Consider the following 27,122-nt stretch of genomic DNA (forward strand, 5'->3'; position numbering starts at 1 on the left):
GCAGGCATTGCTCCTCTTTTTTAGCCAAATCACCAAGTTACATCAGAACAGTGATGTACCTTCTGGAAATGATGGGCTTTTGCAATTTCACAGTCCCCCACACCAGGTTACACATGTGCCCGTTTCAAGAGTGCTCCGATGGTCTCAAGTGGAGGGTCACTGGGAAGATCTTGTGTTGACTGGGAGCCACACTTATCGCTCTCTGCAGTGGTGGAACATCAACAACCCTTTGCAGAAGCAGTCCTTTCTCGACCCTATCCCTCAGATCACCATCACACACACATATATATATATATATCTTCAAGGTTTGTAAATGTGGAGTTAAGAACAGTCAATCTATACTTCCACTATATGCACTTATCTTTTGATATTTTGTTCCTCGATATCCTGCACACGATATTAGTGTATCACAATATTCCTACCCTCTTTATTCTGTAGTACATCCCCCTGACATCATATTATATCAAGTGATCAAATGAGTGTGTCCAACACTCTAAAGGAAGTTTGGTGTAGAGAAATGTGGATAGACGATTTACAGTATAATATTGCAGATATATTAGCTCAAAAACTACAGGTTCGGGAAAGAAAGCCTTCAAACATTTCAGTACCACTTGAGGTTTAGGAATCAGGTAAAGACTCGGGTTTCTCCACTGGGAGGTATTTTCGCCACACTATCCTAGGGTAATTTCCTCATCACCATGAGGCTACTATACCTATGGCACACAAGTTGTTCAGAAGTGCTTTTTAAAAAATCCAGCAGGACAAGTAAACATCTGTTAATTGAAGCATTGGAGGCAAAGTGGGAAACCACACATGTCAATTGTTATCCTAACGAATCTGAACTACTTGACCATTCCTTCACTACAGAACTTCCTGTCCAAGCAGTGGTATGGCCATATCTCAAGGGACACGAAGAATTGGAAAATTATCCTCTGCCTCCTCTTCCTCCCTCTGATCAGCTGTGGCTTAATCTCCTTCAGGTAATGTGGCAGAGGGCATTGGGTAAGGCACTTCTCAGTGTAAACTCTTTGAAGTCTTCTGATTTGCCCAGTATATGCAGTTTAGCTCTATTTGATGATAAACTAAATGGGAGTGGTGGAGCCTTTAAGTACAGGTGTGCGAAGGCATAGTAATAGTTTAACCAGCTTTCTTTCCCCTGCTCTCTGTAGAGCATCCAGCTGTCGTGTGCATGCCCCAGCTAGCACAGCAAGAGAATGGTGTAAGGAAAATGGTAAAAAACGTTACACTGACTCCAGCAGTGCTAACAAATGTATCACAATATGTGCAATATGGATTAACCAACAGGACAATGTAGTACTCATCAAGGAGCACACTAAACATACCTGCAGGAGGTGTACTCTAACAGATATATATATATATATTATCTACTGGCGGTCGCCAGTAGATAGTTATAGTAAGGACCGTGTTTCCATAGGAAATCTGAAAATTCTATTTTGAATATCTTTGGCGCCGGTTGACGAATCCTCGTGAAATTTTCAAAACTAATGGGGCGCTCCGCTCAGCTCCCACCCTGAAAGTCTCGGTGTGATTCGTCAAGCAGGGGCCGAGAAAAAAGGGGGGTCCCAAAATGCATTTTCCCCATGCATTTTCCCGTAGGACCTTTAGTCGAAGGTACAGCCCGAACGGCTGAACAGACTTACTTGAAATTTGGCAAAGAGGTAGTCCTCAGGTCAGGGAAGTGCCTTTTGCATATATGGAGTCAATCTGTTCAGTATTTGCTGAGAAAATTGCATTTAAAAGTACATAAATATCTATAGGCGCGCACCGTGCGCGCTCCGTGCGCGCACGGTCCCCTGCGCGAACGTAATTCTGATTGGTTGTTAGATGTCAGTCAACATTCGAATCAGTCGAAATCAGGAAGTGTCGGACGCCATTTTGTCTGTCGCACTGAAAAGGAAAGGTGGAGAACGTGAAAAGGGGGCAGGGTAGAGAGTTCCTGACCCCCTAGCCTTTGTCAGGGGGTCACAGAAGGACCCCGAAGAGTGAAAAAAACATTTTATTTTCTTTTAAAAAATCGCGGGGTGCGTGCACGGTGCGCGCACGGTGAAAAACCCTTAAAAATAAAAAAAAACATGAGAACGTGAAAAGGGGGCAGGGTAGAGAGTTTCTGACCCCCTAGCCTTTGTCATGGGGTCCCTGAAGGACCCCAAAGGGTGAAAGAAAACAGTTTTTTTTTAAAAAAAAATCGCAGGGTGAGCGCACCGTGCGCGCACGGTGAAAAACCCTTTTAAAAAAAAAAAATTGGAAACTGTTTATAACCTGTTTATAATTTAATAGAAGATAATATCTATGCTGTTCAACTTTATCCAAATAAAAAAAAAAAAAGCTGAGTCATTCCAAATTACAGGATACAGTCAATCTATAACTATATACATAGGTAGTTTATTGTAAAATAAATATATGAAAAAAAATAATACATATATAAATTAGCATTTAAAAAAACGTACAAATTCACAAAAAAACCATAGGTTTCACACACGTTATAGTTAGGAATTAGCATTTAAAAAACCTTGCAAATTCACTTAAAAAACCATAGGTTTCACACACGTTATAGTTAGGAATTAGTATTTAAAAAACCTTGCAAATTCACTTAAAAAACCATAGGTTTCACGCATGTTATAGTTAGCTGGACATTTAACTCGTAAAAAACCAATGAAATTCCCCCGTTATAATTAGTTCAGGTAACTATAACTCACGCGACCGCAATCCACTGCTGATGACGTCAGATATTACATCACTGATGACATCATCTAGTGAATATGTGTCTTTCTGTAAAATAAATATTTTTTATATATGTATATCTAAAGGTTAATGGAAGAATAAATGGGCAAATAAGTGTCTAAATACAGTGATGTAATATCTGACGTCATCAGCAGGGGATTGCGGTCGCGTGAGTTATAGTTACCTGAACTAACTATAACGGGGGAATTTCATTGGTTTTTACGAGTGAAATGTCCAGCTAACTATAACATGTGTGAAACCTATGGTTTTTTAAGTGAATATAAATATATATGAAAACAAACAACCAACTCCCACAGAATGAACCATGGAAGGAGACATGGACTCCAGGCAGTTAGGATACGGCATCTGTTTTATTTAATCAGATCAGCCTCAATCCCATAATAAAAAACAGAGATGCGTTTCGCCTGCGCAGCAGGCTTTGTCAATCTAAATGGCGCCATATAAAAGCGAGTATATATAGCCCTTCCCTTCCATAAAATCTGGGTAGACATAGAAGATAGACTATACATTTTAAAAGCTTAGCCGGTAAGTTCTGCTTATTACAACATATGTTGACTATGCAAATGCAAAAAATAAATAAATAAGTACAACTAACAGCATCGTGCGCAAATCTTCCGAAATATGCATGCACTGAAAATGTATATAACGTCCACCCTTGGATGAAGCATGTCCTAGTGACAACTCGTAGAGCACTGGTATGTTTTTCTAATATGACGCCAAAGCTCTCAAAACATGCTGCCCTTCATGAAATGCAAACCGAAGTATGCACATTTAAAAAAAAAAATCATGCTTGTAAATATCCCCTCCAAAGTCCCTTGGAAAAACTTACAATACAGTTAATATGAAGAAACACCGGAAACCGCTCCGTCAGTAAATCACCTCTGACCTGTATTTTAAGAGCAAAAGTTCACTTCAGCTCCGTTTCTGTGATCTCCGGTCAGAATAGTTTTAAACCTCAGGCATCGGGATAGAATATGAGGCAGCAGCTTCCCCGGGAATGCAATGAAACACATAGTGGCCGATTCCAATCCTGTAAAAAGGCTGTACGAATCGTTGTATGGAGCGTTTTCCCCGTACGACTCGTACCGGGTAAACTTTCCGTACAACCTAGGAAGTACGATTCGTACAAAAAGCCTATTTCCGTACGTTTCGTACAAAAGCCCGTACGGGTAAAAAAAAACTACCATTCTGATCCGGAAATGCTTGTACGCGACGTCTGGACGTATTCAGGCAGCGGTTTCCGGCCCAGCAAGTACGATTCGTCCCTACGTCACTCCGTACGGCTCTTTTTTTACGGGAGCCAAACACAGCCGGAAAAGCAGAGTCCTACGCGAACCTCTACGCAACTGAGCCCCGGTACGTGACGTACACGCCATGAACCCCATCGTACGTGTCATCCCAGTCCTCTTGGCCTACGACCTGGTGCACCGCACCCGACGCACACGCTGCAGAAGGTGAGAACAACACCCAGGGGCCAGGGTGGGGGTGTGGGGCAGGAAACATACCCCATACTCAAAGCCAAACCTACAATATGGAGGCCATACATTACCACCAGGGTCTGGTCACTTGGGGGGGCGTGTCCAGCAACCCCTGCGTAACGCAACTACGGAAGTGGACGTGTACGGTGCGTTTCACACGTACCCCTACGGCACCATTAGAACAGTGATACGGACCGTACACACGCAATGAATGCGTGGGTACGGTGCGTGCCACTCGTACCCCTACGGCACAGTAGAACAGTGATATGGACCGTACACATGCAATGAATGCGTGGGTACAGTGCGTACCACACGTACCCCTACGGCACAGTAGAACAGTCATACGGACCGTACGGTGCATACCACACGTACCCCTATGGCACAGTAGAACAGTAATACGGACCGTACACACGCAATGAATACGTGGGTAAGGTGCGTACCACATGTACCCCTACGGCATAGTAGAACAGTGATACGGACCGTACACACGCAATGAATGCGTTGGTACGGTGCGTACCACACGTACCCCTACAGCACAGTAGAACAGTGATACAGACCATACACACGCAATGAATGCTTGGGTATGGTGCGTGTCACACGTACCCCGTTACGGCACCAGTACATTTGGGATACGAGGTGTACACACACCAGGAATGTGGGCTTAGAGGACTGACCCAGCATGTTACCTTCATATTGGTGTGTGTGTAGGTCCAGGCCAGCAGTGTACTGCTCCAAGGGGGTGCGTGGGTGGGTGCAGAGGACTCCAAGCAGTGGACAGAGATATGAGGGGTGGGTGCATATGACTCCCAGCAGTGGACAGAGATATGAGGGGTGGGTGCATATGACTACCAGCAGTGTCCAGACATATGAGGGGTGAGTGCATATGACTGCCAGCAGTGTCCAGACATATGAGGGGTGGGTGCATATGACTCACAGCAGTGGACAGAGTTATGAGGGGTGGGTGCATATGACTCCCACAAGTGTCCTGCAATATGAGGGGTGGGTGCATATGACTCCCAGCAGTGGACAGAGATATGGGGGTGGGTGCATATGACTCCCAGCAATGGACAGAGATATGAGAGGTGGGTGCATATGACTACCAGCAGTGGCCTGAAATATGAGGGGTGGGTGCATATGACTACCAGCAGTGGACAGAGATATGAGGGGTGGGTGCATATGACTCCCAGCAGTGGACATAGATATGAGGGGTGGGTGCATATGACTCCCAGCAGTGGCCTGCAATATGAAGGGTGGGTGCATATGACTCGCAGCAGTGTCCAGACATATGAGGGGTGGGTGCATATGACTACCAGCAGTGGACTGAAATATGGGGGTGGGTGCAGAGGACTCCCAGCAGTGGACAGATATATTAGGGGTGGGTGCAGAGGACTCCCAGCAGTGGACAGACATATGGGGGGTGTACATCATTATCAGATGACCACACCTACATGGTGGTATGGACGCATCCCTAAATTTGGACTATGATTTTAGCGCTATTACAACACATCACTGACAGCAGTGTCCCACTCCCAGGAGGATGGATGTCTTTCACACACTGCATGACACACCACATGTGGGTGTGAGGACATATAACACATGCATACTAACCCATGGCGGATGCAGCACAATACACACCCTGATTTCATGCCAACAGACTGTATAGTCATGTAACTGCATACAAAACTAAGATAGCCAAAGGGAACACACACTGTCACACACATCCCAGGAGTGATAGGAATGTTCAGGTGCTGGTCCAGCCACCAAGATGTTGTCTCTCATGGAAGGAATAGGGTTCAATTCCACTAGATACAATGCCCACAATTGTGAGTCAGGTGCCCAAATACCCTGCATAACAAGTACCATTTGTGTGGTAGGCCGTGATTACACACATGCATAGTGCTGAAAAGGGCCAATTTGTCCCTGAAGGCATTCCTACATATCCAAAACAGGGGGATGGGTAGGTGTGGTGGGTGCAGGGGTGGACGTCTCCACCACAGTGGGTGGGGCAGCACCAAAGTTGGAGGTGAACTCGGCGCTGCACACTGCTGCTAGGATGTCCATCCTAACCCCTGCACCTGAAGATACCCCAGGGCCAACGGAGGGTGTGGTGGGGGAGGGATGGGGTGCAGCACTCTTGGGGGAGGGGGTGGACATGGTGGGGGACTCAACTCCCATGCCCGGGGACTTCTTCGCCTGCTTGTGGGGTGGTGGCTCAGTGGGGGCGAGGCCCAGCTCACCCATATAGGTATCCTTGGGTGAGAGTTTGGCAGGGGAGCTAAGGGGAGTGGTTTTGGAGGAACAGGGTTGTGAGGACTGCGGACTGCGACTGTGGCTGCGTGTATGTCGTCTGCCCCCAGCCCCTGTGGGTGTGCCTACATCCCCATGAGTGTGCGTGCCAGGAGGTGTGCGCTGTGCCTTACTTGGGGGTGTGCTGGATGTGTCTGGTGGGGTGCATGCCCGTGACTGTCTGGGTGTGCGTTGGGCAGGCATGGGAGAGGGCAGTGTGGATGGGTCCGGGGTAGGGGGGGACGGAGCGCTGCAGGAGAGAAACTGCTGCTGTCAGTGAAGAGTCCATGGACCGCAGAAACCTGCGTTGGTCAGACATCGTTGCTGACATGCCCTCCATGAACGACACCATCTGTGTGAGCAGTTTAGTGTGTCCATGGAGGACATTCAGCACCGATGCCTGCCCCACCTGCAACTGCTGCAGTACGTCCACAGACTCTTCACTGAGGGCAGCAGAGGTGACAGAGGCAGGGGGTGCGGTGCCTGGGCCGAAGGAGACATGGTGGGACTCTGCACGGACAGGAGGGACGGGAGCAACTGGGAGGGCAGAAATGGTAATGGAGGAGGCGGGGACAGATGTGGGGATGCTGCCAGTTGGTGTTGCAGTCTCCGCCTCCTCAAGGAGGTCAGCCTCGGACCCGTTGGCGTCGTAGCTGCTCTCGCCTCCAGACAGGTCCTCCGACTGACTCCCCTCGCCCTCCGTGCCACTGGCTCCAGCTGACTCCACAGCACTGGTGGCACTGTTGCTGGGTCCCTCCACTAGGTCCATGCAGGTGTCTCCCTCGGTAGCGGATGATGATGCTGTGGGCAAGGAGAAGAAACCGAAATGCATCAGTCACCTGTATACATCTGACACATGAGCACAAGAACAATTGGTCACAGTGCATATCAGGTAATGCATCATGAGTAACAGCTAGATCACTCCACACATATGTAAGCCCTGTACTGCCCAGTTGGTAGACCCACTATGCCACTTGGACACCAGGAAAAAAAGAACACACCAGGCCACAACTTGAATGAGAAATACACTGAGAAGCTAGTGTCTTTGAACCGGTGAGCACAGCAATACAATGAGTCATGCCACCTCTTGTTTACCCTGTAAGTACTTTGGAACACAAAACGAAAAATTGTTGCTACCTTGGGACTCACAATACTTTACACAATCGACATGTTTTGAATGTGCCAATTTGCCATTTCGTGAAAAGAACACTCATGTGCCTGCATGAAATATGTCGCACAAGGCAGTGCACACAAAAGTACATTTACACTGTCATTGAAGAAGCTGGCACCTTTTCTAAGAAGCCACTGTTAGAAATAAATGGTGTTGCAGAAAGTACATATACATTGGCCCACGGAGGTCTTGATGTCTTGAGACTCGTTAGTTTGTATCACAAACAACAAAGGAGTCTCACAAAATCAAGACCACTGTGGGAACATGTATATGGAGAATCTGCAACAACATGTATTTCTAACAGTGGCTTCTTGGAAAAGGTGCCAGCGTGTTCCATGAAAGTGGAAATGTTGTTTCGTGTGCACTTCCTTGGGAGACTTTTTTCATGCAGGCACATCAGTGTTCTTAACACAAATCATCAAATTTACACATTTAAAACATGAAGAACTGTTGACAAGTGCTGTGAGTGCCAAGGTACAATTTTTTTTAGAGTAACAACTTGAATTATGTCAGTTGTCACATGGCCATCCGTCACCTCATTACACAGTTGGCTACACATATGACCTACTGCCTGTCATCTGGAGTGGCACACATGTCCACACCCAGGACAATGCATAAGCTAATGGGCCTGCAATTGGGTTGAAAAAAAGCCTAGCTGTACTGTGGGGACACCCTCATGGCAAGCCAGAATGTACACACAGATGTCAGCACTCAAAGTCCAAACTGCGTTGCATCTGAACCACACACAGGTGCCAAAAATGTATGAGCAGGATTCATGTTTTAAAAAAACTGACACAGGCTGCAAAGCACGAACATTAAGCACTGGCCAGCATCACAGTGGCACTGCACGGTGATTCTTTGTACAGCCAAGTCTCACACTCAAGTCAGACCTGGCAATTAAAAATCAGGGTTGCACATGTATGCCTCTCCCGCACCCCCCCATACCTGAGTCAATGTGATTGATACAGATCAAGAAGTGACACCTCTTATTCAGGGTTACAATAACTGTGCAGGAAAAATTGCTTCATTTACACAACATCACCTCGTGGGGCTGGCAACATACATTTGTGACAAACAACCATCAACAAATTGTTGTGAATAGCCACACAGGCACTGCCCAGTGTGAGTATGCACAAGCAAAATGGTGTATCCCTGTCCAGTGGACACATGTAGCACACATTTGCAAAATACAAACTAGGCCAGGGAAGAATGCCACAGAGGCAGACCTATGCTGAACCCACAGAGAATGTGCACAGTGTTGGATGACACACAGGATTAGGAGGCCAGGGTGTCTCAGGGGACTGTAGTGGGCACACTGCTCCGTGGTCCTGGACAACATTGGTCATGCATGCTGCAAGGGTGTTCATTTGAAAGCTCACACTCCTATGTGGAGAATCATCATCAGTGACAACAAATATGGACCCCCAACATAGTGAACAGGCCATGGCACAGGCAAGGTACCAACACAAGTCACAGACCACCCTCCCACTTGATGCAGAAAGCAATGTGCACTTAGAAGATTTAGTGGCACCCTAGATGACCATGTGCAAATGTGATTACACACAGACCAGGGGACACATGTCAAGGAGGGGAAGGGATGAAAAAGAGCACCAGTCGACATTGGGGAACAGAAAATGCACTGCACATATAAACTCTGGGAATGTATCCAGGCTACAGAGCACTTCCAAAAGCTGGTGACACATAACACGACAAACAGCCATGTACCTACCCCCTCCTTGCTGCAGTCTCTCCTGTAACTGTCTATCGAGCTCAGGGAAGACCACCGCCAGGACACGTCTCATGTGGGGGGTCAGGCGTCGGCGGCCGCCGTGGGGGACGAGGACTGTTGAGCCCCAGCTGGAACCGGGCGATCCACCGGGTCCAGCACCGGATGTCCTGCCACCTCTTGTGGACCTGTGGCAGCTGCCGACTACGCTCCCCCTCAGATCTCACGGCCCTGACGATGTCGTTCCAGATCACCCCCTTCTCGTAGGCAGTTACCTGTCAGGATGACAAAGTGACACAACATCAATACACCTGCTCCATGTCCCAAAGACACACATTTGAACATCTTTGAAATGTTGAACAGGGCATAGGATGCAGACAGGAATTACATCATACACAATAAGAAATTGGCCAGTATGCAAGCCCCAATGTGCTACATGGCATTGAAAGTCAACAGGTTGGCATGAGGGGTGCGACACACTCACTGATCATGCCACACACTGTGCAGCACATACAACAGCAGGCTGATGGCCAGCACGTGCCAAGCAGTCACATGTCCCACTACACTGACGCACCATCTGCATACTAGACAGACACACTCAAGCACAGATCACTCTGCACATGTGCCACTTGCCAGTGGGGTGTCACAGGTGTCATGCTAGCTCTGCAAGTCAGACACACAGCACGGCTTACTTTTCACATCAGATGGGTTGATCTGTTGCTTCCTCCATGCAGCTGTGGTACAACACTTCACATAGACACTCACCCACATGACAAGGAACATTCACACACATCAATGTCCATGTCGTCGTACACATCATTTGGACATTCTCACCACAGGTCCACTCAACTTCTACACATCTGTGGGTACAGTCACCTGTCACACCGGGGGGACCACTGAATCACCTCAGGACAATAGGAAAAAAAGCCACCAATGATTTGCCAGGCTGAATGTGTCATGCACTCTGCAGTGAAAGTCACAGTAAGCACAATGCAAGTGAGGAGTGCACACAGGAACTACATCATGCTCTACATGAGAGACATCAGCATGTCCCCCCCCAGGACCCACTCTAAACAACATTGCATGTCTGTCCCACCTGGGCACAATATTGACAGTCACACAACAGGCGCATAGGCAAAGGTAGTGGACTCAGCACTCACCTGCTCCCCTTTTCTCCCATACAGCTTGGTGTACTGTGGGAGGAGGACGTCCAGCAAGGCCTCATTCTCCTCCTGGGTGAATGGCTGGGCCCTCTCCACAGTACGTGACATGGTCCAGAGGAAGCAGAGACAGCAGCAGTGTGGTCGACTGGAAAGTTGTGCAGGAAAGTGCCCTCTCATGGGTTCTGGCTGCCTTATATCTGTCTTGCTGAGGGGCATTCATTTAGAGGAGTACATAGTGATTAGTCAGACTCATTAGCATCGTACGTTTACTCCAATCCCTTTAAACATACACCAAATGACAGCATTCGCATCGTTCAAATTTTGAGCATCATGTCAAGTCAACAACCACTTTGTAACATTGTATTTTGTGGCCAACTGACTGTTCCAGGACACCTGATCGACACTTTTCAACTGAAAACTCTGTCTCCATGGCAACCAGCATGCATTTAGGGCCTAATACTTGTCCCTTATGTGTCCCCTATGTAATTTTGAAATCCACACACAGGTACGGCGCGTTTCACACGTACCCCTATGGCACCAGTTGTACAGTGCGTTTCACATTACCCGTACGTGTACTACTAGTGGTACACGTACGTGTACTACTAGTGCGTACACGTACGTGTACTACTAGTAGTACCCGTACGTGTACTACTAGTGCGTACACGTACGTGTACTAAGGTAGTACATGTACGTGTACGCACTAGTAGCACAGTGCGTTTGACATGTACGTGTACTACTACTGCGTACCCGTACGTGTACTACTAGTGCGTACACGTACGGGTACTAAGGTAGTACACGTACGTGTACGCACTAATAGTACAGTGTGTTTGACACGTACGTGTACTACTAGTGCGTACCCGTACGTGTACTACTAGTAGTACACGTACGTGTATGCACTAGTAGTACAGTGCGTTTGACACGTACGTGTACTAGTAGTGCGTACCCGTACGTGTACTACTAGTGGTACACGTATGTGTACTACTAGTGCGTACACGTACATGCTAGTACGGGTACTACTAGTAGTACACGTACGGGTACACACTAGTAGGACACGTATGGGTACGCACTAGTAGTACACGTACGGGTACACACTAGTATTACACGTACGTGTCAAACGCACTGTACTACTAGTGCGTACATGTACGTGTACTATCTTAGTACACGTACGTGTACGCACTAGTAGTACAGTGCGTTTGACACGTACGTGTACTACTAGTGCGTACCCGTACTACTAGTGCGTACACGTGCGTGTACTAAGGCAGTACATGTACGTTTACGCACTAATAGTACAGTGTGTTTGACACGTACGTGTACTAATAGTGCGTACCCGTACGTGTACTACTAGTAGTACACGTACGTGTATGCACTAGTAGTACAGTGCGTTTGACACGTACGTGTACTACTAGTGCATACCCGTACGTGTACTACTAGTGGTACACGTATGTGTACTACTAGTGCGTACACGTATGTGCTAGTACGGGTACTACTAGTAGTACACGTACGGGTACACACTAGTAGGACATGTACGGGTACGCACTAGTAGTACATGTACAGGTATGCACTAGTAGTACACATATGTGTCAAACGCACTGTACTACTAGTGCATACACGTACGTGTACTACCTTAGTACACGTACGTGTACGCACTAGTAGTACAGTGCATTTGACACATATGTGTACTACTAGTGCATACCCGTACGTGTACTACTAGTGCGGACACGTACGGGTACTACTAGTAGTACACGTACATGTACGCACTAGTAGTACACGTACGTGTACCACTAGTAGTACACTTACGTGTCAAACGCACTGTACTACTAGTGCGTACACGTACGTGTACTACAGTACACGTACGTGTACGCACTAGTAGTACAGTGCGTTTGACACGTACATGTACTACTAGTGCGTACACGTACGGGTACTACTAGTAGTACCCGTACATGTACTACTAGTAGTACATGTACAGTTATGCACTAGTAGGACACGTACAGGTACACACTAGTAGTACACGTACGGGTACACATTTCACATGCTTACAATGGTAATACAGGCGTACACATGCCAGGAATTGAGGGCTACGAGTCGCACAAGGATGTCCATCAAGTACTTGTCATTGCATACTTTCATGTGCAGGCCCCAGGTGTGGCAGCCAGTGATATTGCACAGGTCATCTCATCTAGTTGCACAATTGATGTGTGATGACCTGTGGACACATGTCATGTGTGATGGGGCACTATGTGGCACACATCACCTTGACACTTGCCACATGTGTGTCTGTAGTCCAACTGTGTCATGCACAGCAGCAGTGGGATGGCACAGTCATCAACACCCGCACCTGTCTCCTGATGCCAGGGACAGGGACACTCTATCAACTGACATGTCTCGATCAGCGTGCCCCTTTGTGACTATGTCAGGTGTGTGTCATGTGTTCACATGAGCTTGATGGCAGTGTTCCATAAACTGCATCTGCTGTCGGTGCATCCAACATGGGTCTGTGTGGAGATGGGCATGGAACACATCTACGCACACCATGCCACATGTGGATTCCCACGGCTGTAGGGTCTGTGTGCATCGGACATCATATTTTCCCAGTTATACATGTCTGCGTTGTCTCAATGGCTGTGTCTTTATTTTGTCACGTGTACTCCTTCATCGCAATGTGTTTGATATGTACATTTGACATTCCATGTGACCTGTGCGTGTGCCTTGCAGTCAGCTGTGTGGATGAGATGACATCCTTCCAATGCAGCTATGTGGTTGTGTGTCACTCCGGTGATATCTGTGGCTCTTCACTCAGACTGGACCCCAGCTCATTTCAGGGCATGTCATGTAGACTTGACAATCAACAGGTGTATCTGGCTTTTAGTACGAGAGCCAGCAAGCTGGCATATGTGTCCTGTATGTATTGCACACACCTGACTCCATAGTTACCTGATGTGTATTAGCAGTGTAGCATGTGCTATGTTCATTGACATTGATATTGGCAGACTCTCACTCTTCATTCTTACAAACAATGTCTTGCAGGGCACAGCCTGTCCCAAGAACAACGCCAGATTTGGGTGCCATGAGGGAACGAGCCTGCATCCGCCGTTACAGATTCACTCGCCAGTTGATTGAGAACTTGACAGACAACCTGGCACCACACCTGCAACCGCGACACAGGTATCCTACTGCGCTGACCCCCAAGATGAAGGTGATGGCAGCCCTACATTTTTTTGCCACAGGTACGTTTCAATTCACCATAGCTGATGTGGGTGGGATGTCACAGGCAATGTTCAGCCATGTCCTGCGTGATGTTTTAGCAGCCATGTTGGAGCACCTTGATGAATTCATCAAATTTCCTACTCCTGAGCAGTTGCCAGATGTCAAGGGTGATTTCTATGCCCTGGGAGGGATGCCCCATGTAATTGGGTCCATTGATGGTACACATGTGGCTTTGGTACCACCACAGGCACAGGAACAAGCCTATCGCAATAGAAAACATTACCACTCGATAAATGCCCTTGTGGTGTGTCGTGCTAACATGCTGATTTCCCATGTCTGTGCACGTTTTCCAGGATCAGCACACGATGCCTACATCATGAGGCATAGCAGGGTGCCACAAATGATGCTGCGGCTGCACAACGAACGAGCATGTCTTGTTGGTAGGTATACTCTGTTTGTCCTGTGTGTTGCGGTATCTTTGGCTCTTACGGCATCTCCTGACCCACTTATTTACATGATGTTTCCATGTAGGGACTCTGGCTATCCCAACATGCCATGGCTGTTGACACCTCTCCGCAACCCAAGAACAGCTGCAGATCACCGGTACAACAATGCACACGGGCAGACCAGGCGAGTGATTGAGAGGATGTTTGGACTCCTGAAGAGCCGATTCCTGTGCCTGGACAAGACAGGCGGGTCCCTCCCTTATGCCCCGGAGAAGGTCTGCCAAATCTTCCTCGTGTGCTGCATGCTGCACAACATGGCAGTTGAGAAGGCAGTGCCACTCATCCTGGATCCGGATAAGCAGGAACATCCACCCGTGGAGGATCAAGGGCTTGGTCACGAGGCTAGTGATGAGGAGGATGAGGAGGAGGATATCCGGAGTCAGCTCATACGCAACTTCTTCTCATAATGGTGAGTCACTGGGTATGAGTGTGCAAGCTTGTAGCATCGAGTGGCATGTGTTGCAATCTGTGTGTCCAGCTGACTGAATGCAAAGTGACTTTGATGTGTGTTCTGATGTGTCACTCGAGTGATGATGTCATGCCACACAGTTTTGCGGAGAGACTTTCTTAGAAATTTACATGTGTCCAACATTGTTCATGTTTTGTAAATGTCCATGTGTGCGGCGAGAATTGTTTTAGGTGACTTCTTGTGTGTCTGTCACTCCCAAGTTTTTGCGCCTGTTGTCTGCTCGTGTCATCATTGTCCTCCTGCTATTCCTCATGAGGATTGCAACGTGTGCTGAATCAGCGTTCCATGCATGGACATGTGGAAATGTAAGTTTGGGTAAGGATTGCAGCAAGGCTTTTTGGTGGTGGTACGGGTTGGGAATGTGTGGGCCTGCTTCTGTGCATGTTGTGGTAACATGCATACATGTCTTCTCACCATGGAGCATATGACATGTAGCATCACTCCCATGACATGATAGTCACCCTTCTTGACAGTCATCTGTAGTGGAGTGTGGCGTCTGATGAAGGCATCAATGTGTGTAAACCTTGCCTCTGAAACATTGCGGATGCTACGGGTGGACATAGTGTGGGACATCACAACAACAGGCTCTATGGGGAATTGCAGCCTCTCAGTGTGCAGCAGGATGTGTTTGGCTCATACCCTTAACTTGTGTGCTAGTTCATTGGGATTGACATCATCCGTGTTGTGAAGGGGGGGTCCAGCGTATGTCCCACATGTTCTGTCAACTGACCTGTGAGTCTGTTCATATGGATGCATTTCCCTTGTGTGTGTATGTGGAATAAAGGTGTTCAGCGCAATCCAAAGTGCCTCATCTCTGTCACTGCAGCTCTCTTGCCAGTTTGCATGCGTCATCTATGGCATAATTGTCAAATATTGAACATATGTGTGTATGTGTACTTCAGCAACATGCATGCAGTTCTTCATGGCTAATAATATCTACCTGGTTGTGTATGTATTTGTGCAGGTTACTCCCCACAACGGGACGTGAACGCATGCTGATGATGTATCTCCTGTGCGCAGCTCCGCATTTTGTTGCCTGATCCTGTGGCCGTCATTTTTGGTGATTGTTCATACATTTTCTCGGAATGACCCATGAGTAACCTGACACTCCTTCCTTTACATACACCTGTTGCACTGTGCCTTTCTGACCTCCTTGTCTTTATGTGCTACTTTTTGCCTAATTTCTCAGCCCTTCCACCTGCTGCTGCCTCACCTGTGGCAAAGCCCCACCGAGTGCCCTGATTCTGCAACCCACACGCCTCCAAAATGCTCAGCCCTTCCCCCTCCACCCATTCTAAATGCAGCCAGCAGCTTTTCGGTGCCACTGTTGCGCCAACACCGTGCCAAAGGCAGGACCATCTGTGCCTGCAACGTGCACAGTGCACGACCCTCTGGTCTTTGCATTACCCACGTCACACAACAGGCTCATGCTGCAGCCAACCTCAAAGCACTGTCCTCCAGACAATCATCCACCTGCTATCAGGCAACCCCTAAGCCACACACGACACCTTCGCATGCTGAGTGTGCAACTCCAACTGCCTACACAGCGCTGCCCAGCCTACCGGACCCTGTCAGAACAACCAGGTCATGTGCCTCCTACTCCACACCCGCTCCGTCCACCAGCACGACATTGGACTCTGTTACCTCATCAACACAACAGCCCCACACATCACCTTCATGACAGTAACCTGGACAAAGGGATCCTCAGCACACGACTTCTTCATTGCCATCTCAGACGGATACAAGATTACCCGCAGGGACGGCACCAACAATCACGGAGGAAGATTTGCAATTTAATCACAGTTACACCCTCAGAGTCACAATTCCGGGTTTGCAGCAACTCCCTGGCAACCCTCAGAGTAACACTCATCTACAGATCTCCCGGCCTACATCCACAATTCCGCTAAGCCATCAACACGTACATCTGCACGCAAGCCCTCACCTCCACAGGCTACATGTTGTTGGGGGCCAGTAACTTCTTGCTGGAGGAGAACCACACCACCATCCATCATTGGTCCATCAACATTTGAATCCACGTCTCTGACAAGCAACACACTGCCCCACACCCCGCTACCGGTCCCCCAAAGATGCTGGATGTAAGTCACCACAGACATGCTGTGTGGGACACTCAAAACAACACCACCGCCACACCCTGCAACCTCACGCACTGGATCAGCAACTGATCCAACAATCTTGCCACATTGACGGACTTTCATGTGAAGCACAACAACAGTTAAGGCACCTGGGACAAGGCAGACCTACTGGACTCCTACAGACCTAGCCGGACTCTTGTGCAAACCTTGCAACACAAAGAGCCATCATTTACCTTACAGCCCTGGAAAACACCACACACAGCCATCACCATATCATCAGCAAGGACAAGTGGAGATCCTTCAGATAGTGCCGAGACAACAAAACACACGACATCAAGGAGCAAATCAGCATTGTGAGTGAACTGACAGCAGATTTCCATCCAAGACACCCCACCCTTGCAAGGCAGATCACACCCCTTGCAACTTTGTACCACTGCAAGCTCATGGACATACACAACAGCCTTGGCACACAGAGGCAGACAGCACTATTATCCGCAGGACAAACCCCCCTCAGGATCTGGACTCCCGTCAGCAGCAACTACACAACCTGGCTGATGTGCACCATCCACTCTGGCTCTCCATCAGGCCCCTTCCCACACAACACCTCAACCACATCATTCCCCATCCTTGAAGCCCACGTCCAGCGCGTCATGAATGTCTCCTTTGAGTTTGCCACATTCCATGGGTGCTGGAGGCATGCAGAGGCCCAGGCCCTTCTTAAACAACGGACGGCAGTACCGCAGGATCTCCTGGTACATCACCCTTCTTCCCTACCCAGCAAATTTCATCAGGAAGAGACTCAACAAGCAACTGACAACTTTCCTCCATGCAACCAGATCCAGGCAACCGGCACCAGACCATCTTCCACAGTATTCACACCACTGCAACCGTCATCATTGCCACCACCAACGACAACTTTGCCCTGGTCAACAATGGTGAGACCACCCCCTTGACCTCTCCACGGCATTCTACACCATGTGCTAACACACTGTCAGCTCACACATCTCCAACACTGGTATCCAGAGGAGGGCCCAGGATTAAATCAGAAAGTAGCTCACCAGCAAGGCCCAGGGAGTGTGCCTCCACCCTGCAGCATGTGGTACACTGGGGTCATCTGGCACATGCCCCAGGGCTCTTCTCTCAGCGTGACCATCTTCAATGTCTCCATGACCCCCCTCTCCACCATCACATGCGCACACGACCTCATCATCATCTCGTATGCCATTGACACCCAGCTGCTCCTCAAACTCACCAAAGTCCCAGCCATTGCCAGATACAAACTTCAAGAAGGCATGAGATCCGTTGACGAATGGCTGAAGATCAGCCACCTGAGGCTGGACTTGGACAGGACTGAGGTCATCATCTGAGGATTGTCCCCTTACGGCTGGGTCAACTCCTTGTGTCCCACTGGTCTGGGCACAGCACCAGCACCCAGTGGACACGCACGCAAGCTGGTGTTCATCATGGACCCATCGCTCACAATTACCATGCAACTCACCACCATCTGTACCTCATGCTGCAAAAACCTCCACATGCTGCAAATAATCCACAGATAGATCCACTCCAAGGCAAGACAGACCGTCCCCCAGGTCCACGACACCAGCCGGCTCAACTACAGCACCGGCCTCTACGGAGAACAACAGAAAAACTGCAGGAGAACTTGTCCACATCCAGGGTGCATCCGCACACCTCATCTTCAACATCCCCCGCCCCAGCCACATCACCGTCCACCTGAGATAGCTACAATGGCTCACTGTCTGCTGCAGGATCACCTTCAGACTCCTCAACCACACGCAGGAGGCAGTCCACAACCCCAGACCCTAAACCTACCTTGGACGTCTGGCATCCAACACCCCGTTGGCACAACTCCATGCAGCCCACCTTGCCCTGGCCACCATTCATCACATCCACATAAAAACTGTACGCAGGAGATAGTTCTCCCACCTCACCAAACAGACCTGGGACTCCCTCCCCGGGCACCTCAACATGACCCATGACCTCTACACCTTCATGATACTCTTCCAAATTGGTCTGTCTGAGCAGTATTGCAAACCCCCCCTCAGCAGCTTGAGCCCATCACGGGTGAGTATTGGGCTCCATGTCTGTATTTTGTGATACATTGTGACCCATGTGTGTCCTCGACCGGACTCAGATCGATGGATGGATGGCTGGAGTTAGTTCCACACTCAGGCATACTTTCACATATCCCCACACGTATGTTGTGGACTCATGCTAAATGACTGCAACATAAAATTTAATGTATTAATTTTTAATTTATAGCTCTGGGGCGTGATTTGTGCACAGAAAAAGGTGCAATGCAGGGACCATAGAATCCAATGTTCACAGGGGGAGATGGGATCTTTGGCATTTGAAGTCATCAGAGTCCAGACCACAGTGTTTGGCATCATTGGTCAGACTGTGACCAGCAAGTCCATGTGGCAGATGATGTCAGTCAATGAGGTGATGCTGTCGCACATGAAGGCCAGGTGCCAGGCCAGGTGACCTGGGAGATGTGGATGTGCCGCTTCCTCTCACGGTCTTTTCCGTGGACGACCCACCTTCCTCGGGGGACCCTAAGATGCAGGCCCTGACGATGCTTGGAACGATCCGTTGGACGAATCATACTCCTCCTCCCTCCCTGTGGCTGGTGGTGGTCTTCGCCTGGTGGCACAGGGAGGGTTGCCCATGTTGTCGGCGATCCGACGGAGTGAATGGCTTATGTCCCTTTGCACCGCCAGGAGCTCAACCAGTCTTGCCTCCATCCGTCCTTGGTGTTCTTGTTGACTGGCGTGTTGCTGGGCCTGCTGGTTCTTGATCTCTGTGAGGGTCACCACTACCTGGCTGAACTCCCTGGTGTCACGCCGGTATGCATCCATGATGTTGTGTATGTGTGACATACCAGTCCCTTCAGCTGGCTGGTCAGGTTCTCGCCTCCGCCTGCCTCCACTCCCACCACCCCTGCCCAGACGAGCCTGGCCTGCCGTTGTGGGCACATCGGGTCTACGGGACCCCTGAGGGATGGCAGTGGCGGTGTTGTCTGCCTCCTCCTGGGTGCCCGCCGCACCTTGTCCCTCCTGGTCAGACTGGCTCAGTTGTTCACTGCGGGCAGGGCTCCTCGGTGTCTCCTGGGATGTGGCAGGAATGGGGGTGGTGGTTGGCACAGATGTTCCTGAGCCAGGTTCTGCAGGGGCTTGGACACCAGAGGGTCCAGGTCGGTCGGGGTCATCCGCGGAGTGTTGAGAGGCATCGCTGCCAGTGGGATCAGGTTCCTCCCGAGCCTGGGACTGTGATTCTTCCCGCCCATTGTTGGGGGGAGATTCATCACGTTGCCCTGTGTGTGAGAGACAGACAATGTTAATGCTGTTTCATGCAACATGCATGTTTCATACACATTCAAGTTGGCACTGTTCCTCCAGGTAGTTGTATGTGCCTAGCATTCTCCTCAATGTTCACTTGTGGATGGGTATGTTGCAGGGGACAGATTGATATGTTCTCCTGAGTCTTTGACATGTAGATTTTTGGCTTGGATGCTTCTTCGGCTATGTATTGGTCTTGTTGTGTTACATGTCCATTGTGACAGTGGGTAAATCCATTGCCTGTCCCGGGGGTGTCTGCTTGTGTAAGGGGTGTGTGTGGCAGGGCCTGCTGGTGTGTGTAGTGTGATGTGGCCCTGGGGCTCCCAGGTGATGTAGCTGTCCCCCCGTGGAGCATGCTGCCATGACAGTGAGTGTGAGTTCCTGTCCTAGATATCTGACCTTGTTGTCTTGGTGTTTGTGTTTGCACTGGTCACAGGAGGGCCTTGTGCTACCTACACCCGGGCCAAGTGTGAGCTATCTTGTCTGTACTTTCCCAATCCCTGTGCATTGCGCATGGTGCACGGGTATGTACCTGGGCCATATGGGATGAGGGCAATTGTGGCTGATTCGTAGTTCAACAATGCGTTTTGTGCCACCCACCCTCCCAGCATACCGGACATCCATTCTTGGGTTGGTGCTTCGTGTAGCATGGGACATAGCATGGCCTTGCTTTCCAATGGGCCATACACATGTTAGTGGCATTAGCGTTGTTTTTGACTGTGGTTCTGGCGGGTGTAGTTGGGGTGTGGATGCCATTACCCCCATGTTACATAAGTTGTTTGTGTACTCACCAGGCTCTGGAAGTCCTTGAAGTCCATGTACTTCCACCGGCGGAAGCAGGGCCATCACCTTCTCCTCCCAGGGATGGAAATGTACTGGCCTGCGGGGCCCACCACCTCCAGTGATGTTGCTCTGGGCGTAGTCATCATTCATTTTGCGCTTGACCGCCCTCCGCAGATCATACCACCTGGCTTGGCATTCAGTCCTGGTCCTTCTGATGGGTGCAACAGCATTCACCCTATCGACGATCCTCTGCCACAGGCGTGATTTTTCGGCTATGCTGGTCTGTCTGACAAATGTTCCAAACAGCTGTGGCTCGACTCTGATGACTTCATTGACAAGGATCTCCAGCTCCTCCCTAGTGAACTTTGGGTTCTTGTCTGTGGGCATGGTGTGGGGTGAGGGTGTGGATGGCTGTGGGTGTGTGAGTCTGAATGTGACGGTGTGGGTCTGAATGTGAAGAGGGGGTATGTGTGAAGGAGGTTGTGTGAAGGTGTATATGTTAAGGTGGATTGGTGAAGTTGTTGGTGTGTGCTCTCTAGCTGCAGTGAGTCTGTTGCAAAGGCTCATGGTTTGTGTGTGTGGGCCCTTTTTATTGGTCCATTTGTGGGTGGGCCTCAGTTTGAATTTTTGGTGGGTGTGTTATAAGGGGTGGTTGTGAGTTTGCCCCTCTGTTTGCCTGTTTGGATGTGTCCAGGTCAGTCATTTCCATTTTTTGTGCAGTGTAGACGTGTTTTGTGGTGTTGTGCGAGTCGAATAGACCCTCCTTGTGCTGTTTTACAGTGTCCGTGATTCAGTACGGTACAGGGGTATGAGTCGTACAGGCACACACCCCCATGCGTTGTGTATGTATGGTGCGTACACGGACATTGCTATGTACGGTGCGTACACTGCCATTGCTATGTACGGTGCGTACACCGACATTGCTATGTACGGTGCGTACACCGACATTGCTATGTACGGTTCGTACACCGACATTGCTATGTACAGTGCGTACACCGCCATTGCTATGTACGGTGCATACACTGCCATTCCGTATGTACGGTGCGTACAGCGCCATTGCTATGTACGGTGCGTACACCGCCATTGCTATGTATGGTGCGTACACCGCCATTGCGTATGTACGGTGCGTACACCGCCATTGCTATGTACGGTGCATACACCGCCATTGCGTATGCACGGTGCGTACCCCGACATTGCTTATGTTCGGTGTGTACACCTACATTGCTATGTACGGTGCGTACACCGAAATTGCATATGCAAAAGTCATTCCCGTGTATGGGACGTTTTCCGTACAATTCGTAAATCGGAAAGCCGGTCCGGATCGTACTTGTACGGTCGGACTGTATTTTTAGGCTTCGTACGTAAAAGTGTCCCGGTCCGTTTAGTACAACTTTTCCCGATCTGATTCGTATGGATAGGGCAGATCCGTATGTATTTTTCACATACGAATTGTACTTCATGGGTCGGACGGGACTTGTACGATTCGTATGGAAAAATTTACGGATACGAGTCGTAGGGGAAAAAAAAAAGACAGGATCGGAATCGGCCCCATAGTGTGAACATTAATTGGTAAATCAACTTCCCAGCGTGTGCTTTGAACTCAACCAAACTGCATATCCCATAATGCAATATATTTATATATATTTTTTTCACTGAAAAAACTAAAGGTTACAGGGATGTCATAGTTAGCAACTAGAATAAAAAACCCTTAGAAATTCACTGAAAAACACAAAGGTTACCGGGACGTTAGAGTTAGGGCAAGATTTCACTAATACAAAACCAGAGAAATTTGGCAGTTATAGTTACCTGAGCTAACTATAACTTACGCCCCCGGAAGGCACTGCTTATGACCTCACATATCACTCATGACATGTCTATGACATCATTTATGACATCATTGATGATATCTCAAATGACAACATTGATGACATCACTGGTGACGTCACTGATAGCATCATCCAATGAGTGCGCTAGCTTGTTTTACAGTTTACATAGTGGCAGGTAAGTACCATACTACGTTTTTACTTAATTTTGTACAGTCTGTGTCCAGCTTATGAGGATAACTGTTTACAAAACGCATGTGCTTCTAATGCATCATAGGTGTGTAGAGGTATTGAACACATTATAAATATTTGTATTGAAGAGTAACTCTGTGAGTAGTTTACAGTTGATGAATCGTGTTCATTGTGTTCTAAACAAATGTTTTTGGTACTGCAGTAATAGTTTCCAGCACATTCGAGATGTCATCGGTGATGTCATCAGTGATGTCACTGACCATGTCATGAGTAATGTAATATGTGAAGCCATGAGCAGTGCACTGCGGGGGCATGATTTATAGTTAGCTCAGGTAACTATAACTGCTGAATTTCACCAGTTTTGTACGAGTGAAATCCGAGCCTAACTGTAATGTCCCTGTAACCTTTGTTTTTTTCAGTGAATGTCTAAGGTTTTTAAATTCTATTTCCTAACTATAGCGACCCTATAACCTTTGGTTTATTTAAGTGATTTTTTATGGTATTTTTAACTAGTAGTCGCGTTTGCAGTGTTGTGGAGAAAGGGTTTGGGGCCTCCGACCAGTCCTCAGGAATCCTGCTGTGTCAAATTTACAGGAGGGCTTCTGGGCACTCAAGAACCCTCATCATCCAAGAGGACTTTATCCCCCTACCAGCAGTGCACCAGGAGAGTGGTGGGGAAAGAGGGCGTGACCTCCGAAGTCCTCTCAGCAATCACGCTCTATGGGACTTACTGCTGGTAACAGGAAACCTTGTTGGCCGCCATGTACCCTGTGGAACAAAGGGGACTTCATCCACCAACCAGCAGTGCACTAGGAGACATTTTTGGAGAGTGGGTGGGAAAGGGGGCGTGATCTCTGAAAACCTCCCAGGAATCCTGCTGTGTCAGACTTACTGGAGGTAACAGGAGGGCTTCTGGGCTCCCAAGAACCCTCAGCATCTAAGAGAATTTCATCCCCCAACCAGTAGTGTGCCAGGAAGAACTTTTGCAGAGTGGTGGAGTAAGGCAACATGGCCTCCAAAAACCACTCAGCAGGCTTATTGGAGGTAGCAGCAAGGGTGATGGCAAAAGGAGGCGGACCTCTGACGACTTGCCCTCTGGCTTTTTAAAATGTATTTATTTTCATTTATTAGGGGAGGGGGCCCCCTTCCCTGGGCCAGTTTGGGCCCTTGGGACCGCTTGTGCCAGGAATTTTTTGAATGAGGGAGGGGAGCCCCCCTCCCTGGCCAATTTCAGCCCAGACCCAATCCCCCCGGGCCCGCCATTTTTTGGTGATTTTTGTTAACAAATTAAAGGGAGGGGAGACCCCCCCTCCCTTTGGGACAATTTCGGCCCCGGGGACCCCATCCCTCAGGGCCTGGCCTTTAAAAAAAAAAAGCACTATGTGAAGGGTGCAGGGGCACTGCGCAGCCCTTCTCCAAGGCAGCCCATGACGGCAACAGGGCTAGCCAAATCAGTGTATAGTGAGGTCTCCACTATTGACAACATGCAGTCACCGGGTAGAGATGGTGTCAGGGGTGGATGCTGAAGGATATTGCCCCTGGCTACCAAAGTTCATCAAATTGTGACCACCTTGGTAACTGCATCCCTGGTGGCTCAATGGCTCACAAGTTTGGTCAATGGCTTTGTCAGTCCATTCGGTACTAGAATGGGAAAATATCTCATTCTCTAGAACCAGTCCATGTTTATCATCAAATATATTGACTCGCTGGCACACTTCCCTAGTGTTAGGGGTAGAGAACATAACACAAGTCAAGTGTCAGGTGTATCGCAGCTGCAATATGCATTGCAAATTGGAGATTGCAGAAGTGGGCTGGTAAGTATTGTTGAAAATGTAGTTCACTGTCACATAGTTTGAAGCAAGCAGGATGTGGGAAAATTGTATAATGCATTTTGATTGGTAAACGTTTCAGTCTTTGTAATAATTGTTTAAAGATTAGGACAGGTTTGTGCAGCAATTACCAAAACATTTTATGGTAAGCAATTGGTCTCTGCAGGCATGCAGATGTTACCCTGTGGTGGCTGAAATGTAGGATCTTGACATTTCTGTTTCTGTCCCTGTTGTAAGGAAAAAGCCTTTGGATGGGAAACAGTCCCAACTCTGGAAGTATGGAGCCTTCATAACATCACCATTTGTGGTCTTTTCGTGGACAGTCATCTTCTACATTGGCTTCCTCCTGCTCTTTGCCTATGTGCTACTGATGAACTTCCAACCCGTGCCCACTGGACTTGAAATTTCTGTCTATGTGCTGGTCTTTATCTTGCTATGTGATGAAATCAGACAGGTATGGAGCAAGTATTCTTGATATTTTCAAATTAGATGAGGTGAAAGTTTGAACTTCAATAGATCAACACATGTAGAATTGTAAATTAATTTGTATCAACTACATGCAGAAATTGTGCAAGGCTTTTCTGTACCCCAAGCACACCTTCCACACTCAATTACTTTCTGACCATGTAGAGAGTGTGCCCTGCTCTTCTTTCTGTCCTGGCCACTTGCCATCACACATCCATCCTCCTCCTCCCAAATAGGTCTCTTCTCCTCTGCATGTAGTATATCCCCCATCAAAGCCCCATCCCATACTCTGACCCGCCACACAACAGTATGGAGTTTCCCAGCTGGGCTGGCCTGGAACTCCTTTGCCATGCTCCTGCCCGCTCTGAGTTTGCCAGCCAGCACAGCACATCCCTTGTTCTCCCCTTCTATCCATGCACAGCACACCAAGACTATTAATGGCCGGCACACCACAGGCCCCTAGTGCCGCGCTCTTTGCGCCTCCTCCCGGTGATCGCAGCTCCCATCCCCTCATTTTCTGCTCTAGGATGTCATGTCCAGTAGACATTCTAAAGCAGGAAACTGGCACCTGGGCACAGGGCAGAACTTTTTTTTTACTGAACTACCTGTAGTCCATTGAAATTGCGAGGGTTTGGCTGACTTAAACTTGGTCGTATTTTAGAAACATATTCCAACTGCCCAGGTGCAATAAAACACATGCGACTAACTCCTAGAAGACACAAAAGTGTTAATCTTTCAAACTCTCCATAGTACCATTTCCTCTTTGTTAAATTATAAAATATAATATTTCCTTTCCATTTGACATCACAATGGCATTTTTACTATTGTTTTCTTCATTTATGGGTGTGATGTTCTCCGCTTCATATCGATAAGAATCGCATCATTGATGATAACACTCTGGAGTACGTTATCAAATACATTATTGGGATTACCACACTAAATATATTTAGGTCCACCCTACTCACAACATCGATGAGCATACTTCGATCTGTCTGTTACCTTAAGAACTGAGTCCTTTCACTGTTTCTTCAAGTCACTAATTAAATGCTTTTCCATCTTAATAAAATCCTCTGTATATATATATAAAAGTGGTCCTTTTTCAGAACAGAGCTTACACACCTTACAAAGAGTAATCAGTCTTTGAAAATTGCCAAATGTAATGAACTGTCTCTCTTTTAACATAGTCATTTTCAGCATTTTCACTTTTTGGCTAGTTACAGTCACACATATTGGTACTGTCTACCATCCACCTTCCTTCACCTTTACGCCATCCTCGCCCAGCTTGCACTATTGGTTAAAAATCTTCCTCTATCCTGCTTTCTTTAAATCTTTGGACTACTCCATAGTTTGTTCGGCCAAATTAGCTACAATGTGGCGTCCCCCTTTCGATTCATACCACTCTATATAACGGGTGCGTTCCACGTCCTTTATCACACTTTCAGCACTGGAAACATCTATTACAACGCAGGCATTACAACGTAGTGCCTTTACAACGCAGTCAGTACCATGACCGCAACATTACCACGGGTTTCATTACACCGCAAGTCATTGCTTTAGGGAATGCAGTGTTGGGCTGGTGTTGGATTTTAAGTCCAACACATGATACACCAACTGGAGTTGGAATGGTAATTTAAACTATTCCAAAGTCCAGTGCTTCGCCAAAGCAAGTTGTTGTAGTGACTTGCATTGTGATGGAACTCGTGGTAACGACACAGTCGTGGTATTGACTGCATTTTTAAGCCACGCGTTGTTTTGGCATGCGTTGGAACAGATGCTATTCTTTCAGCACAGCTCATGTCCTAATTTCCACAAATA

The 27,122-nt window shown here is 48.2% G+C and overlaps 1 protein-coding gene across 1 annotated transcript in view; it reads left to right on the forward strand.

Annotated features, from left to right (window-relative positions):
* Window positions 1-27,122, forward strand: part of TRPM8 (transient receptor potential cation channel subfamily M member 8) — a 161,349-nt gene that overhangs the window by 81,073 nt on the left and 53,154 nt on the right. Inside the window, exons 9-10 of the mRNA XM_085646403.1 lie at window positions 868-980; window positions 25,080-25,296. Coding sequence (XP_085502529.1) covers window positions 868-980; window positions 25,080-25,296 — 330 coding nt within the window. The remainder of the gene's footprint in view (window positions 1-867; window positions 981-25,079; window positions 25,297-27,122) is intronic.

This window comes from Triturus cristatus, chromosome 3_1 (genome assembly GCF_964204655.1).
Source record: "Triturus cristatus chromosome 3_1, aTriCri1.1, whole genome shotgun sequence".
NCBI classification, from domain to species: domain Eukaryota; kingdom Metazoa; phylum Chordata; class Amphibia; order Caudata; family Salamandridae; genus Triturus; species Triturus cristatus.